The sequence below is a fragment of the Budorcas taxicolor genome, chromosome 2, assembly GCF_023091745.1.
Source record: "Budorcas taxicolor isolate Tak-1 chromosome 2, Takin1.1, whole genome shotgun sequence".
Classification (NCBI taxonomy): Eukaryota; Metazoa; Chordata; class Mammalia; order Artiodactyla; family Bovidae; genus Budorcas; species Budorcas taxicolor.
The window spans coordinates 179,361,599-179,378,478 of NC_068911.1; the positions used below are offsets into that span (position 1 = coordinate 179,361,599).

Sequence of the window (16,880 nt, forward strand, 5' to 3'; positions counted from 1 at the left end):
TGAGGGGAGCCGAGAGGCAGCCAACACCCTGGGAGTGGTAGCAACAGTCTCTGAGGGTAAGGGGATCCAAGGGGCAGCCAACACCCTGGACGAGGTCGCGACAGTTACTGAGCTGAGGGGATCCAAGGGGCAGCCAACATCCTGGACGAGGTCGCGACAGTCACTGAGGCCGAGGGGAACCGAGGGGCAGCCAACACCCAGGAGTGGTCGCAACAGTCACTGAGGCCAAGGGGAGCCGATGGGCAGACAACACCCTGGGAGTGGCCGCGTCAGTCACTGAGGGCGAGGGGAGCCGAGAGGCAGCCAACACCCCGGGAGTGGTTGCGATAGTCACTGAGGCTGAGGGGAGCCGAGAGGCAGCCAACACCCCGGGCGTCGTCACAACAGTCACCTAGCGCTAGGGGAGACGAGGGGCAGCCAACACCCTGGACGTGGTCGCGACAGTCAGTGACGCCAGCAGTGAATACCTCAGGAGTGGTCGGGACAGTCACTGAGGCTGAGGGGAGCCGAGAGGCAGCCAACACCCGGGGAGGGGTTGCGACAGTCACTGAGGGTGAGGGGATCCAAGGGGCAGCCAACACCCTGGACGTGGTCGTGACAGTAAGTGAGGGCTAGGGGAGCCAAGGGGCAGCCAACACCCTGGGCGTGGTCACAACAGTCACTGAGGCTGAGGGGAGCCGAGAGGCAGCCAACACCCTGGGCGTGGTCGCAACAGTCAGTGAGGCCGGCAGCCAACACCCCGGGAGTGGTCGCGACAGTCAGTGAGGCCGGCAGCCAACACCCCGGGAGTGGTCACGACAGTCACTGAGCTGAGGGGATCCAAGGGGCAGCCAACACCCTGGACATGGTCACGACAGTCACTGAGGGCTAGGGGAGCCAAGGGGCAGCCAACACCCTGGGCGTGGTTGCAACAGTCAGTGAGGTCGGCAGCCAACACCCCGGGAGTGGTCGCGACAGTCAGTGAGGCCGGCAGCCAACACCCCGGGAGTGGTCACGACAGTCACTGAGCTGAGGGGATCCAAGGGGCAGCCAACACCCTGGACACGGTCGCGACAGTCACTGAGGGCTAGGGGAGCCAAGGGGCAGCCAACACCCCGGGAGTGGTCGCGACAGTCACTGAGGCCGAGGGGAGTCGTGGGGAAGCCAACACCCCGGGAGTGGTCGTGACAGTCAGTGAGGCCAGCAGTCAACACCCCAGGAGTGGTCGCCACAGTCACTGAGGCTGAGGGGAGCCGAGAGGCAGCCAACACCCTGGGAGTGGTCGCGACAGTCACTGAGCTGAGGGGATCCAAGGGTTAGCCAACACCCTGGACGTGGTCGCGACAGTCACTGAGGCCGAGGGGAGCCAAGGGGCAGCCAACACCCTGGGCGTGGTCGCAACAGTCAGTGAGGCCAGCAGCCAACACCCCGGAAGTGGTCGTGACAGTCAGTGAGGCCGGCAGCCAACACCCCGGGAGTGGTCGTGACAGTCACTGAGGCCGAGGGTGCCGAGGGGCAGCCAACACCCCGGGGGTGGTCGGGACAGTCACTGAGGCCGAGGGGAGCCGAGGGGCAGCCAACACCCCGGCGGTGGTTGCGACAGTCTCTGTGGCCGAGGGGAGCCGAGGGGCAGCCAACACCCCGGCGGTGCTCGGGACAGTCACTGAGGGCCAGGGGAGCCGAGGGGCAGCCCACACCCCGGGAGTGGTCGCGACAGTCACTGTGGCCAGCAGCCAACACCCCGGCGGTGCTCGGGACAGTCACTGAGGGCCAGGGGAGCCGAGCGGCAGCCAACAGCCTGGGCGTGGTCACGACAGTCACTGTGGCCAGCAGCCAACACCCCGGGGGTGGTCGGGACAGTCACTGAGGCTGAGGGGAGCCGAGAGGCAGCCAACACCCTGGGAGTGGTAGCAACAGTCTCTGAGGGTAAGGGGATCCAAGGGGCAGCCAACACCCTGGACGAGGTCGCGACAGTTACTGAGCTGAGGGGATCCAAGGGGCAGCCAACATCCTGGACGAGGTCGCGACAGTCACTGAGGCCGAGGGGAACCGAGGGGCAGCCAACACCCAGGAGTGGTCGCAACAGTCACTGAGGCCAAGGGGAGCCGATGGGCAGACAACACCCTGGGAGTGGCCGCGTCAGTCACTGAGGGCGAGGGGAGCCGAGAGGCAGCCAACACCCCGGGAGTGGTTGCGATAGTCACTGAGGCTGAGGGGAGCCGAGAGGCAGCCAACACCCCGGGCGTCGTCACAACAGTCACCTAGCGCTAGGGGAGACGAGGGGCAGCCAACACCCTGGACGTGGTCGCGACAGTCAGTGACGCCAGCAGTGAATACCTCAGGAGTGGTCGGGACAGTCACTGAGGCTGAGGGGAGCCGAGAGGCAGCCAACACCCGGGGAGGGGTTGCGACAGTCACTGAGGGTGAGGGGATCCAAGGGGCAGCCAACACCCTGGACGTGGTCGTGACAGTAAGTGAGGGCTAGGGGAGCCAAGGGGCAGCCAACACCCTGGGCGTGGTCACAACAGTCACTGAGGCTGAGGGGAGCCGAGAGGCAGCCAACACCCTGGGCGTGGTCGCAACAGTCAGTGAGGCCGGCAGCCAACACCCCGGGAGTGGTCGCGACAGTCAGTGAGGCCGGCAGCCAACACCCCGGGAGTGGTCACGACAGTCACTGAGCTGAGGGGATCCAAGGGGCAGCCAACACCCTGGACATGGTCACGACAGTCACTGAGGGCTAGGGGAGCCAAGGGGCAGCCAACACCCTGGGCGTGGTTGCAACAGTCAGTGAGGTCGGCAGCCAACACCCCGGGAGTGGTCGCGACAGTCAGTGAGGCCGGCAGCCAACACCCCGGGAGTGGTCACGACAGTCACTGAGCTGAGGGGATCCAAGGGGCAGCCAACACCCTGGACATGGTCGCGACAGTCACTGAGGGCTAGGGGAGCCAAGGGGCAGCCAACACCCCGGGAGTGGTCGCGACAGTCACTGAGGCCGAGGGGAGTCGTGGGGAAGCCAACACCCCGGGAGTGGTCGTGACAGTCAGTGAGGCCAGCAGTCAACACCCCAGGAGTGGTCGCCACAGTCACTGAGGCTGAGGGGAGCCGAGAGGCAGCCAACACCCTGGGAGTGGTCGCGACAGTCACTGAGCTGAGGGGATCCAAGGGTTAGCCAACACCCTGGACGTGGTCGCGACAGTCACTGAGGCCGAGGGGAGCCAAGGGGCAGCCAACACCCTGGGCGTGGTCGCAACAGTCAGTGAGGCCAGCAGCCAACACCCCGGAAGTGGTCGTGACAGTCAGTGAGGCCGGCAGCCAACACCCCGGGAGTGGTCGTGACAGTCACTGAGGCCGAGGGTGCCGAGGGGCAGCCAACACCCCGGGGGTGGTCGGGACAGTCACTGAGGCCGAGGGGAGCCGAGGGGCAGCCAACACCCCGGCGGTGGTTGCGACAGTCTCTGTGGCCGAGGGGAGCCGAGGGGCAGCCAACACCCCGGCGGTGCTCGGGACAGTCACTGAGGGCCAGGGGAGCCGAGGGGCAGCCCACACCCCGGGAGTGGTCGCGACAGTCACTGTGGCCAGCAGCCAACACCCCGGCGGTGCTCGGGACAGTCACTGAGGGCCAGGGGAGCCGAGCGGCAGCCAACAGCCTGGGCGTGGTCACGACAGTCACTGTGGCCAGCAGCCAACACCCCGGGGGTGGTCGGGACAGTCACTGAGGCTGAGGGGAGCCGAGAGGCAGCCAACACCCTGGGAGTGGTAGCAACAGTCTCTGAGGGTAAGGGGATCCAAGGGGCAGCCAACACCCTGGACGAGGTCGCGACAGTTACTGAGCTGAGGGGATCCAAGGGGCAGCCAACATCCTGGACGAGGTCGCGACAGTCACTGAGGCCGAGGGGAACCGAGGGGCAGCCAACACCCAGGAGTGGTCGCAACAGTCACTGAGGCCAAGGGGAGCCGATGGGCAGACAACACCCTGGGAGTGGCCGCGTCAGTCACTGAGGGCGAGGGGAGCCGAGAGGCAGCCAACACCCCGGGAGTGGTTGCGATAGTCACTGAGGCTGAGGGGAGCCGAGAGGCAGCCAACACCCCGGGCGTCGTCACAACAGTCACCTAGCGCTAGGGGAGACGAGGGGCAGCCAACACCCTGGACGTGGTCGCGACAGTCAGTGACGCCAGCAGTGAATACCTCAGGAGTGGTCGGGACAGTCACTGAGGCTGAGGGGAGCCGAGAGGCAGCCAACACCTGGGGAGGGGTTGCGACAGTCACTGAGGGTGAGGGGATCCAAGGGGCAGCCAACACCCTGGACGTGGTCGTGACAGTAAGTGAGGGCTAGGGGAGCCAAGGGGCAGCCAACACCCTGGGCGTGGTCACAACAGTCACTGAGGCTGAGGGGAGCCGAGAGGCAGCCAACACCCTGGGCGTGGTCGCAACAGTCAGTGAGGCCGGCAGCCAACACCCCGGGAGTGGTCGCGACAGTCAGTGAGGCCGGCAGCCAACACCCCGGGAGTGGTCACGACAGTCACTGAGCTGAGGGGATCCAAGGGGCAGCCAACACCCTGGACATGGTCACGACAGTCACTGAGGGCTAGGGGAGCCAAGGGGCAGCCAACACCCTGGGCGTGGTTGCAACAGTCAGTGAGGTCGGCAGCCAACACCCCGGGAGTGGTCGCGACAGTCAGTGAGGCCGGCAGCCAACACCCCGGGAGTGGTCACGACAGTCACTGAGCTGAGGGGATCCAAGGGGCAGCCAACACCCTGGACATGGTCGCGACAGTCACTGAGGGCTAGGGGAGCCAAGGGGCAGCCAACACCCCGGGAGTGGTCGCGACAGTCACTGAGGCCGAGGGGAGTCGTGGGGAAGCCAACACCCCGGGAGTGGTCGTGACAGTCAGTGAGGCCAGCAGTCAACACCCCAGGAGTGGTCGCCACAGTCACTGAGGCTGAGGGGAGCCGAGAGGCAGCCAACACCCTGGGAGTGGTCGCGACAGTCACTGAGCTGAGGGGATCCAAGGGTTAGCCAACACCCTGGACGTGGTCGCGACAGTCACTGAGGCCGAGGGGAGCCAAGGGGCAGCCAACACCCTGGGCGTGGTTGCAACAGTCAGTGAGGCCGGCAGCCAACACCCCGGGAGTGGTCACGACAGTCACTGAGCTGAGGGGATCCAAGGGGCAGCCAACACCCTGGACGTGGTCGCGACAGTCACTGAGGGCTAGGGGAGCCAAGGGGCAGCCAACACCCTGGGCGTGGTTGCAACAGTCAGTGAGGCCGGCAGCCAACACCCCGGGAGTGGTCGCGACAGTCAGTGAGGCCGGCAGCCAACACCCCGGGAGTGGTCGCAACAGTCACTGAGGCCGAGGGGAGTCGTGGGGAAGCCAACACCCCGGGAGTGGTCGTGACAGTCAGTGAGGCCAGCAGTCAACACCCCAGGAGTGGTCGCCACAGTCACTGAGGCTGAGGGGAGCCGAGAGGCAGCCAACACCCCGGGAGTGGTCGCGACAGTCACTGAGGCTGAGGGGAGCCAAGAGGCAGCCAACACCCCGGGAGTGGTCGCCACAGTCACTGAGGCTGAGGGGAGCCAAGAGGCAGCCAACACCCCGGGAGTGGTCGGGACAGTCACTGAGGCCGAGGGTGCCGAGGGGCAGCCAACACCCCGGGAGTGGTCGCGACAGTCACTGAGGGCGAGGGTGCCGAGGGGCAGCCAACACCCCGGGAGTGGTCGCGACAGTCACTGAGGGCGAGGGGAGCCGAGGGGCAGCCAATACCCTGGGCGTGGTCGCCACAGTCACTGAGGGCTAGGGGAGCCGAGGGGCAGCCAACACCCCGGGAGTGGTCGCGACAGTCACTGAGGCCGAGGGGAGCCGAGGGGCAGCCAACACCCCGGGAGTGGTCGCGACAGTCACTGAGGCCGAGGGGACCCAAGGGGCAGCCAACACCCTGGGCGTGGTCGCAACAGTCACTGAGGCTGAGGGGAGCCGAGGGGCAGCCAACACCCCGGGAGTGGTCGCAACAGTCACTGAGGCCGAGGGGAGCCGAGGGGCAGCCAACACCCCAGGAGTCATCGTGACTGTAATGACGATGGTGGGTGGGAGAGGCGGGCGTCCGTCCCCAAGCTCCACGCCAGTGCCTGTGATTGGCTGCCCTTGGCGCTCACAGCCACCCGGTGCTGAGGGGTGGAATTCACACCCACTTTACAGGTGGGGAAACTGAGGCCCCAAGAGTGGAAGCATCAGCAGGTCCAGTCTCTCGCAGTGGGACCCGATCCCGACAGCCTGACCCCTCAGTCCAGCCCTCACGCACCCTGTCTTCTGGCTCCTCGGCAGGGCACTGTGGCCCCCGTCCCCAGCGGCTAACCAGGGACAGTCCTGCAGCCCCACCAGGCCTGGTCAAGTCCCTGTCTCTGCTCAGAGACCGACCAGGAGTGGGGGGAATGGACAGAGGTCATCCAGGCAGCTGTGCCCAAACACAGGATGGACAGGGATGGCTCACCTGGCACCTCATGAACGCGAACTTGCTGAGTGAGGGAAGGAAGGAAGGAAGGAATGAACGCAGATAAGCAGAGACCCTGAGGGCTGCAGACACTGCCACGCCGCACTGCTTGGACTCCGAGGCCCCAGCTCTGACAGCCCAGGGCTCCAGGTGGCCCGGTGACCCTGGGGTCCTCAGTCATCTCGCAGCTGCTGGATGCTCCTCTTCAGTCTCAGCTTCGGGGCCCCTCCCTGGGCACAGTGGGCCAGGCCCTCCCCGACACCCTGCACCTCCCCTTAGGACCATCAGCGCCGCGCACAGCCATCAGCTTCCTGCCTGCTCGCTCATCCGTGAGCCTGTCTCGTCTTCCTCTGTAAGCTGTGCGGGTGGGCTCACGTCCGGTTTGCTGGCCACCACATCCACGGGGCCTAGTGGGCGCTCAGTAAACATCTGGGGGACAGATGTCTAACGGCAGGATGGCTGCCAGAGCACCTTGACTCCCTCCTCCAGGCCAGACGGCACCCCACTCTGCCTAGAGCAGCCAAAGCCCCCTGAAAGCTGGAGAGGACTCCAGTCTTGGGAGGACACTGAGGTTCAGGTCTTGGCTCACCTGTGGGACTCCGGGGAGTCCCTTCCCACCCAGAAAATGAGGGTGTTGGGTCCAACTGTCCCTAGTGGCTCTTTTGGATCTGAGCAACCCCAGGCAGAAAGTCAGTGGTTAGACCCCAACCCTCAATGGCTTGAACTGTGTCCCCCAAATTCATTCATTCACGCGTCAACCCCTAGCACTCAGCACATGACCTTGTGTGCTGGTAGGGGTGCTGATGGAACTGATTAGGATGAGGTCACGCTGGAGGAGGGTGGGGGTCTGAGTCCAAGGGGTTCTCTGGACACAGGCTCCCCCAAAGAGAGCCCCACAGGAAGATGGGGGTTATGCTGCCACAAGCTAAGGAACCACCTGAAACCGGGAGAGAGGCCTGGAACAGACCCTTCCCCAGCGCCTTCCGGGGAGAGCACGGCCCTGCCGACACCGTGCTCTCAGACCTCAGTGTCCAGAACGGCAGTCAGTAAACTCGGCTGCTGAAGCCGCTCGGTCATGGAAGGCCCGGCACACAGATAAACCCTGCCCACCTCCTCCCAACCCGCACTCCCAAACTGAAGTCAGGAGCCAAGAGGGAAAGGGCCCGAGGCAGCCCATCTGGGGACTAGGGGGTGCAGAGCAGGCCGGGCCGGGCTCCCAGACTCCCACAGGAGCCAGAGGGTGGCCATCTCTCCAGCAGTCTTGGTGTAGCTCGCTGAAGATCTGAGCCTGGACTGACTTTCACACACACGGTGTGTCTGACGGGGAGAGGGATCGCCTCCCCTCCCTCTACCCCCTTTAATTAAAAACTATAAATGCCTTATCAAAAGCTAATTTAAAATACCAACACAGTGCCAAGTGGCAAAAAAAAAAACCCTCAGTACAAATATCTGCTTATAAGCTGCAACAGGCTGCGATGACACAGCAATCAGAGGCCAGGGGGGCGGAGCAGGAAGGCTGAGGCTGAGGCACAGCAGCCTCTGGGGGTGCTGGTCTTGGACCTGCTTCCCTCCGCTCCCGCTCTTGTCCTTGGACTGGGAGCTGAACAAGCCACGAAGGACGGGGACCATAGCACTCCATATCCCGTCCTGCACCTCCGCATCAGTATCCATGAGGAGGAGGTCATTCTCGAGGGTCGCGGTGAGAATTAAAAGACCGCACCACTTCACCCTGTCCTGGAGCACAGCAGCTCAAATGCTGCCCACCTTCCCTCCAGACAACATCGTCTGTGCCACTGACAGCTTGATCAAACAGTGGAGACCAAAGCGCCTGACCCCACTGGGCACCGGCTGTGCTGGGCGCTATGCTTGCCTTCACTGAAATGCTTACCCCCACCTGCACCTATGAGCGGCAGGTGTTACCATTATCCCCGTTTTACAGATGAGGAAACAGAGGCACAGAGGAGCAGCTGCTCGCCCACGGACACTGCTGTCATCAGGGCAGAGCCCAGATATGAAGCCAGGTCTCTCTGAGCCCAGAGACTCGCTTCCTGTGCAGCAGAGTCTCCTGGAAGTGGGCTGAGCTGTCCGTAAGACAGTGAGCGGCCCGTCCTTCTGGGGACCCCTGAGCTGTCCGTAAGACAGTGAGCGGCCCGTCCTTCTGGGGACCCCTGAGCTGTCCGTAGGACAGTGAGCGGCCAGTCCTTCTGGGGACCCCAACGGGGACCAGGGGCCTCCAGTCTCTCCAGCACCTCGATTCCCGGACTCTGTGCTGAGCTGCCCCCTTGGTCTGCCTCCCACAGCTTCTCTGGTCCTGTATCTGACTCTCGGTCAGGGCCCAGGGCAGCTCCCAGCACCCCCAGCACCGCATCCTTACCGCTGGTCCGAGGGTAAGCAGCGAGGGTGCCATCCTGCAGGCCGGCCAGCAGGTGGAAGGGGCTGTGTCGCAGGCAGAGCACGGGCTGCAGGCCTGGGCTCCGGCAGGCCGCCAGGCACTGGGTGCCCGTGTCCACGCTGCTGTAAAGCAGGACGCTGCAGGGAGAGGCGGTGACTCAGTCAGCCCCCCGCCCTCCTGTTGAGAGGGCTCCAGCCCCCACCTCCACCAGCTCAGCCTGCCTCCTGCTGCGTGACAAGGCCATCACTCAGACTTCTCCATGGGCGGCCTTTATGGGGCAGGGCCACGGAAAATGGGGCTCTGGACACAGCACAGCCGGGGGGCTGGGAGGACGGTTTTCAGGGTCACATCTAAGGGCAAACCCAGCTGACTGTCCCCCTCCAGCTGGCTGGCCTGGACCACTGAGCCTCAGTCCTCTCTGAAAAATGGGGCCGTGATGCCTACCTCACGGCCATACCAAGGAACAAAGTCCCAGCGTGTGTACTGCCTGGATGAACCTTGAGAATGTTAGGAGAATGAGAGAGGCCAGGCACAAAAGGCCACACACTGGGTGAGTCCGTCTGTATGAAATGAGCAGGAGAGATAAATCCAGACCAGGGGATGGGAACAGATCAGTGGGTCCCAGGGGCTGGGGCAGGGAACATGAGGTGACCCAGAGGCTCTGGAGGATGACAAGAATGTTCCAGAACTAAGCAGTGGTGATGGCTACCCATCAGGAATGTCCTGGAAACCACTGAACTGCACGGTTTTTAATGGCTAAAATGATAACTTTATGTAGTTTGATCTCATAAAAAGCAAAACGAGTTCACCAGGCCCCTGGGTTCCGTGAATCCAGGCCTGGACAGCATGAAGCCTCTAGTGCTTCCAAGCTGGTTCTAAGTATACTAGCTTTCAGCTCCTCCCCCGGCTGCTCTTGCGGGACATGGGCCCCTACGAGGCTCACGCTCCTGGCCTAGGAGCAGCGCATGGCAGGTATACACAACGCCCCCGGACGCTGCCGCAGGTGCGGGCAGCACGCAGGCATGAGGGTGCGGGGGTGCGGGCAGCAGGCAGGCATGAGGGTGCGGGGATGCGGGCAGCACACAGGCATGAGGGTGCGGGGGTGCGGGCAGCAGGCAGGCATGAGGGTGTGGGCCCATCTCAGCGTCCTCTCCACAACCGCCTTCACAGTCCAGTTAACGGGAAGAATTTTCACCCTCTGTCCACATGACTGGGCCTGCTCTGCTGGGGTGGCCGCTGCTGCGCGGAAGTGTTTGCTAACTCACCAGCTCCAGGCAGGTCTTACAAGGGGGGAGCCCCCTCTGCCAGCAGGCCTCATAACCTGGGCACACTCCGCACCGTCACCTGCCCTGCAAGGCCAGCTGAGGCCACAGACAGGCAGATGAGGGCAGTGACAGCAAAGGGGCCTGAAGTCTTCACGGGACCCACGTCCTGGTGGGCTCTCACAGCAGCCCCACATGTGGGGGATGGTAACACCACTTCAGAGCGGTCACAGAGCACAAGGACCTACAGGCCCCAAACCCAGCTCTGCCCGACACCGAAGCCCGCGCCGCCCGTGGCCCCACACTACCAGGAGGAGGCCGGGCGGCACAGAGCAGCCCCTGAAGGGTCCTGGGTAAAGTGTGAGCAGCTCCTGACACTGGCTGGGCATTGTGGACCCCACTTCCTGCTCTTGCTCCCCACTTCCCACTCCTGGCCCCTACTTCCCATTCCTGGCCCCCTCTTCCCACTCCTGGCCCCCACTTCCCGCTCCTGGCCCCCTCTTCCCGCTCCTGGCCCCCACTTCCCGCTCCTGGCCCCCTCTTCCTGCTCCTGGCCCCCACTTCCCGCTCCTGGCCCCCTCTTCCCGCTCTGGGCCCCCTCTTCCCGCTCCTGGCCCCCACTTCCCACTCCGGGCCCCCACCTCCTGCTACTGGCCCCCACTTCCCACTCCAGGCCCCCACCTCCTGCTACTGGCCCCCACCTCCTGCTCCCAACCAGGGGCACCACATGTTGGGGGTGAGGAGCGAAGCTGGAGGGGCAGTGCCCAGGGTGCCCAGCCCACTCTGGCCCAGGCCCCTCACCTGCCGTCCTGGAGCCCAAGGCAGATGGTGGGGTGCACCCCGGCCGAGGTGTCAGCGGCGGGGCAGCCCTTGTCTCCATCTCTGCCGTCGCCCTCCTCTGGCTCTGGAATGTACTCCATGCAGAGCACGGGGGCCGCCAGTGGGAAGGACTTGACCGTGCGGGGCGAGGGCCGGTTCAGGGAGAAAATCTCCACCTGGCCCCCCGCGCCCTCCTGCCCGCCTCCAACCTACGGCAGAGACCAGAGGGGCCGTCAGGTGAGCGCCTCCTGGGCGGACGCAGACGCAGACCCTGCCCCCGCTGACCCACCCCGAGCATCTGTTTGTCACGGGGCTTAGGCACCAAGAGAAACATGCCCTCTCCTGCCCACAGGCATCCTGCTGTCACTGAAGGCCACTTGTTCCCAGCTGCCACGACAAGAAGTTAGACTCGGGCCCAAAGAAAATCAGGAAAAGAGCTGAGATGGACTAGGTACCCAGCCAGCTTTCTATTTCCTTTTTATCTTTAAGGCAAATCTGAAGCAACAAAGAGCAAGCGCACACTCTGCCCTGTCTCGTTCGGTCACCCCTGCACTTAGCGCACGGTAGACACCCATTATAGCCCGGCTGGATGCACGGATGATCACAAGAACGGACGGACAGAAGAACGGACGGACGGGATAGAAGACTGGGTGACTGGATGGATAGAAGGGTGGACAGATGGTTACAAGGACTGATGGATGATGGACGGATGGATGGATCAACAGATGGATGAAGGGAGAGAGACTAGCTGAGTGAATGGATGGATGGATGGGTAGGTGAACAGATGATTATAAGGCTGGATGGATGGATGGGAGGATAACAGATAGATGGGTGGGTGGAAGGATAGTGGATGTATGATGCATCTACTAGGCACTGGAGACCAGTGAAGAAGAAATCACCCTCAGAAGGGACGGTTGGGCTGGACCCTAAAGGGTGAGCCAGACTTTCTTGGCCTAAATGCCTGGAGACTGACTGGAGGGGTGGTGAGGCTGGAGCCTCAGGAAACCTATGGGAGGCCACAGTCGGCACCGTGAGCCACATGGGGAGCACAGCACCGATGCAGATCAAGGCAGCCTCTGCAGAACCCCGGTGCAGAACGGTGGCTGGAATCTCTGAGAGAGAAGCGCAGCCCTGCCTCCTGACGCCCGGGGGGAAGACCTGCCATCCAGAAACCCTGCACTGCTCCGTTCACGTCCATCACGGCACCAAGGCCAGTCGCAAGAATCCGACTCTCTGATCGGTCCCCTGGCTTTCTGTTGTTCCTGCTGAGGTCACACGTGCCAGCTCTGAGCACAGAGCCTGCTGTGGAAGTCCCCAGAAGACCGTGTTGGGTGAGGGTGTGCAAAACAGGGCCCACAGGCTGGCCGCTTCCTCCAGCAACCCCCTAGCTGCCGCCTGCAGGCCGGCCGCTTCCTCCAGCAACCCCCAGCTGCCGCCCACGGGCCGGCCGCTTCCTCCAGCAGCCCCCCAGGTGCCGCCCACGGGCCGGCCGCTTCCTCCAGCAGCCCCCCAGGTGCCGCCCACGGGCTGGCCGCTTCCTCCAGCACCCCCCCAGGTGCCTCCCCCTCTCATGCCCCCAGGCCCCAGCTGAACATGGGGGTTACTCACCCAGAGGTAGCCCTGTGGGAGGGAGGTGCTGACAGCCGAGAAGCCCAGCAGAGGACAGCTGACGGGACTGTGGACCAGGGCCCCGAGCTGCAGAGACAGACGGCACACACAGGGGTGAACACCGAGGGGCCGGAGAGGCTGACGTCTGACAGCAAGACCTGGGTCTGGACCGTCTGTCAAGGGCTGTTAAACCTGCCGGTTCCTGCATCCCCTTCAAGCCCCCAGCCAGGCCCCTGAGGGCGGGGCCAGGGAGAGGCAGGCTCCTCCCGGCAGCCCCCAGGCACTCACAGGGGACCTCTGCCCTCCTGGAACCTTCTGGAGCCTGAATGAAACTCTTTCCAAACTGGGCTTTGTTGAAAACCACGAAGTGCACCCCTTGTATTTCGTACGCGGGGAAGACGAGGTCCACAGAAGACAAACAGCTGCCCGAGGCCACACAGGCGGCGCGCACCATCACCCTCGGCCCCCGTGTCCCCCGAGCAGCACAGTGGAGGGGGTCCCACCGTCACCCTCGGCCCCCGTGTCCCCCGAGCAGCACGGCGGACGAGGTCCTGGGCCAACAGAGCCCTCCTCGGCCAACCCCGCCAGGACCAGAGGGCTGGTCCGCAGTCTGGGGGCTCCGTCTGTGTGGGGCTGTCACTGAGGACCGCCGGCTGCTCAATCCTCGGCATCAGTGGCCCCCAACCCCAGGCCAGTGGCCCCAGGCCTGTTCCTGAACTAAATCTGCCGTCCATGTCTCTGGCCAGGACGGCAGTGTGAGGGAAGGGCCTGGCCCTTTCAGGGGCCTTGCTGGAAACTCCAGCCAGATCAAAGGAGGAGGCTGACTGGGGAACGTGGAGGTGCCCCCCCGCCCCCAGAGGAAGCAGCCACCGCAGGGCAGGCCTTTGAGTAGGCAGGTGCTGCCCTCTGCTGGTGCCCGCGGCCTGCTTGTCCCGGCCCCACTGGGGTGATCTGACGAGGAAGCCTCTAAGGGCCACAGCTGAGGGGACCCAAAGGGGTCACCTCCTGCAGCCCCCGTGCTGCTGCTGCTGCTGCTAAGTCGCTTCAGTTGTGTCTGACTCTGTGCAACCCCATAGACGGCAGGCCACCAGGCTCCGCCGTCCCTGGGATTCTCCAGGCAAGAACACTGGAGTGGGCTGCCATTTCCTTCTCCAATGCATGAAAGTGAAAAGTGAAAGTGAGCTGAGCGGCTGGCAAACGTGAACTTGGAGGGCAGGGGGACGTGACTGGCTCAGGGTCACACAGCAAGGAACGGCAGAATCAGGGCTGAGGTGCTCTTTTCAGTTAGCACGCTGGAGGCCATGGCCTCCTGGGCACAGCATGGGCTGGGCCGGGCTCCCAGGCGCCCTCAGGCCCTGCCCCCTCACCCCGCCTCTTGCGGGGGCCACAGCCCGCTCAGGGCCTGGCCCTTCCTGCTCCTGTCCCCTTGAATTTGGGGTTGGGGCAACCACAGCCTGGCTTGGGTGTTTCCATGGCAACCCTAGAGGGCCGGAAGTCGGCAGAGCCTGGGCCCGAGACGGGGGCAAAGACTCAAAGGCTCCTTGAACGGGGCGGGCTCTGGACCCAAAAGGGCCGTCCGTGGCGGGAAGCTGACTTCCGAGAACCAAGAAGCCCCACGCGGAGCAGAGCAGAGCACAGCAGGCTCCGGGTGCGGGCAGTGGGCCCCAGTCCCAGCACAGCTGCTACCAGCGCGCGCCGCGCCGCCGCAGTCGTGTCCGACTCTTTGCGACCCTGCGGAGCCCGCCAGGCTCCCCTGTCCATGGGATTCTTCAGGCGAGATTACTAGGGTGGGTTGCCACGTCCCCCTCCAGGGGGATCTTCCCGACCCAGGGATCCAAGCCACGCCTCGTAGGCTCCTGCACCACTGGTGCCACCGGGGAAGTGCTGCCAGCTGGTGACCCCACACACCAGCTCCTCGTGGTCACGGGGACCCGGGCACCTCGGCAGGGCCCTGGCTAGACATGGTGGGCCTAACGCCCTGGGCAGGGGCTGGACACCCGGCAGCGGTCACTGGTCAGGAGGGCTTCTGGTGGGACACGTTAGCGCTTCACTCCGTCAGCTGAACAGCACTGTGGGGAGGGGCTGTCCCAGACCAGCAGCTGAGGCAGGGTCAGGGGACAGGGACCCAGCGACGGTCACTCTGGCTGATGGGGGTGGCAGCCAGCACTGAGGCCACTTGCTGGTGCGCTGAGGCCCACACAAGCCTGCCCCTGCGGCTCTGGGCTGCAGCCCTCAGGCCTCCGAGACACCTGTGTACGAGCTGCCTGCAGCAGGCAGCAGCCGTCCCAGGCCCCGAGCCCCTCTCCCCTGGCAGGTCTCTCACGGAGCCTCAGCCCAAAGGGGGAAATGGGCTTGCCCTGAGCCTTCCCCTTGCGCCCCCCGTTGCCCTCCAGGGACAGGCCTGCAGCTCAGGTGGAGCCCAAGTCCAAGAAGAACCTCCTACCACCCCAGCAATTAGGCCATCAGAAAGACCCCCAAGCCACGACACCACTGGGGTTGAGGGTGCTTTCAGTCCCAAGGGCTTCGCATAGGGAAGACCCCTCAGTGACAGGAGGCGGGTGACTCCCCGCTTGGGGGTGTGGGGCGTTCTTTCAGGGAGGCCCTGGGGCAGCAGCCTGTCTGGGATGCCTCCACCCCGGCTGTGACCTGACAGGGCAGGCCTGAGTCCTGAATACCCCAGAGGCCCAGCGCCCTGGGGGGAGATGAGATGATGCATCCTGCTCCATGGGATCTGCTCGGGGGCAGGAGAGCCGCAGGCAGGGGGACTGGAATCCGCCCCACGGCCCACAGGCTGTGCCCCTGGGCACAAGCTGGCAGGACCCCACAGGCAGCTCCTTACTAACGGGGTCAGGACTGGAGGCCCACAGAGGCCCGGGGAGACAGTGGGGGAGGAGCAGGATGGGGCAAGGGTCAGGGCACTCCCCTTCCCAGGGCCATGAGCAAGTGACTCAGGGTGGCTGGGGGTCACAGAGTCCATCTCCGGGAAAGGCCCAGGGTGGAGCCTGCTGCAGACATGTCCCAGAAGGACCCGCCCCCTGTGGTCAGGACTCAGGTCAGGTCAGGTCAGTCGCTCTGTCATGTCCGACTCTTGGCGACCCCGTGGACTGCAGCACACCAGGCCTCCCTGTCCATCACCAACTCTGGAGCTTCCTCAAACCCATGTCCACTGAGTCGGTGATGCCATCCAGCCATGTCATCCTCTGTCCTCCCCTTCTCCTCCTGCCTTCAATCTTTCCCAGCATCAGGGTCTTTTCAAATGAGTCAGCTCTTCATATGAGGTGGCCAAAGTACTGGAGTTTCTGCTTCAGCATCAGTCCTTCCAATGAACACCCAGGACTCCTCTCCTTTAGGATGGACTGGTTGGATCTCCTTGCAGTCCAAGGGACTCTCAAGAGTTTCTCCAACACCGCAGTTCAAAAGCACCAATTCTTCGGCGCTCAGCTTCCTTTAGAGTCCGACTCTCACATCCGTACACGAGGTGTGGTTGTCAAGACTAAAGAGCCTTAAGTGAGGTCACTGTCGTCTTCGTCGTTCTCAGTGTTGCCTCCGAGCGACTGAGCCCAGCACAGCGCCGGGGCCTCTGTCTGCAGGCGCTGGGCAGGCGTGAGGCTCACTGGGAGGAGCCTGACCCATGAGCCCTTAAATCAGGCTGCGGCACAGGGACCAGCGCCCCACTGAGCCCAGCTTTCAGGAGCGGCAGCCAGAGACCCGGCAAGTCCTCCGTCTCCTTCACCCCCAGCCCCACCTGCTCACCAGTCCAGCCAGTCCAAGCCCAGAGCACTGCCCAAACCTGTCCCCAGGACCCCCGCCCACTGCCTCCACCAGGGCCAGGACCAGCACCTCACCCCGGGGGCACCCCGTCAGGGGGACCGCAATACTCAGACATCAAGAAAAGGTTTCAACATAAGCTCTTACAATAAAAATTTAGCCCACACACACGCAAAACATCATTGGTGAATAATTACCAAGAACTGAAAGAAAGACAGGACTGGACGCTGCCTTACCCTAATCCTGGCTCTTTATTCACTTAAAAAAAAAAAGGCAGGCAAGCCAAGCCCACAGTGGGCTGGTCTGAGCTTTTTCTTTAAGCGCTGCAATAAAACATCACTTTCGTTAACGATCAGCGCCCCTCTCGCCTCGCCCCAGCCGCCCTGGTCCCCATTCACCCTGGCCTCCCTCCACCTGCACCAAGCGCCGCCCCGTCTCAGTGGGACCCCGAGCTCTGCGAGGCTCTCAGCCTCCCGTCCTGGCCCCTCCTGGTCCGCAGTTCCCTCCCACACGTCGGCCGGAAGTGTCAGAGGATCCTTTCAAAAGGCAAACCAGGTCCCGCTG

At 63.8% G+C, this 16,880-nt stretch overlaps 1 protein-coding gene across 6 annotated transcripts in view; it reads right to left on the reverse strand.

The window, feature by feature from the left end:
* The window catches only part of ARHGEF10L (Rho guanine nucleotide exchange factor 10 like), a 164,842-nt gene that overhangs the window by 38,174 nt on the left and 109,788 nt on the right, over nt 1–16,880 (reverse strand). For all 6 annotated transcript variants that reach the window (XM_052636257.1, XM_052636255.1, XM_052636256.1 and 3 more), the window contains 3 exons: nt 12,549–12,635; nt 10,923–11,149; nt 8,842–8,996 (listed from right to left, as the gene is read on the reverse strand). In XM_052636257.1, the coding sequence (XP_052492217.1) occupies nt 8,842–8,996; nt 10,923–11,149; nt 12,549–12,635 (469 nt within the window). The remainder of the gene's footprint in view (nt 1–8,841; nt 8,997–10,922; nt 11,150–12,548; nt 12,636–16,880) is intronic.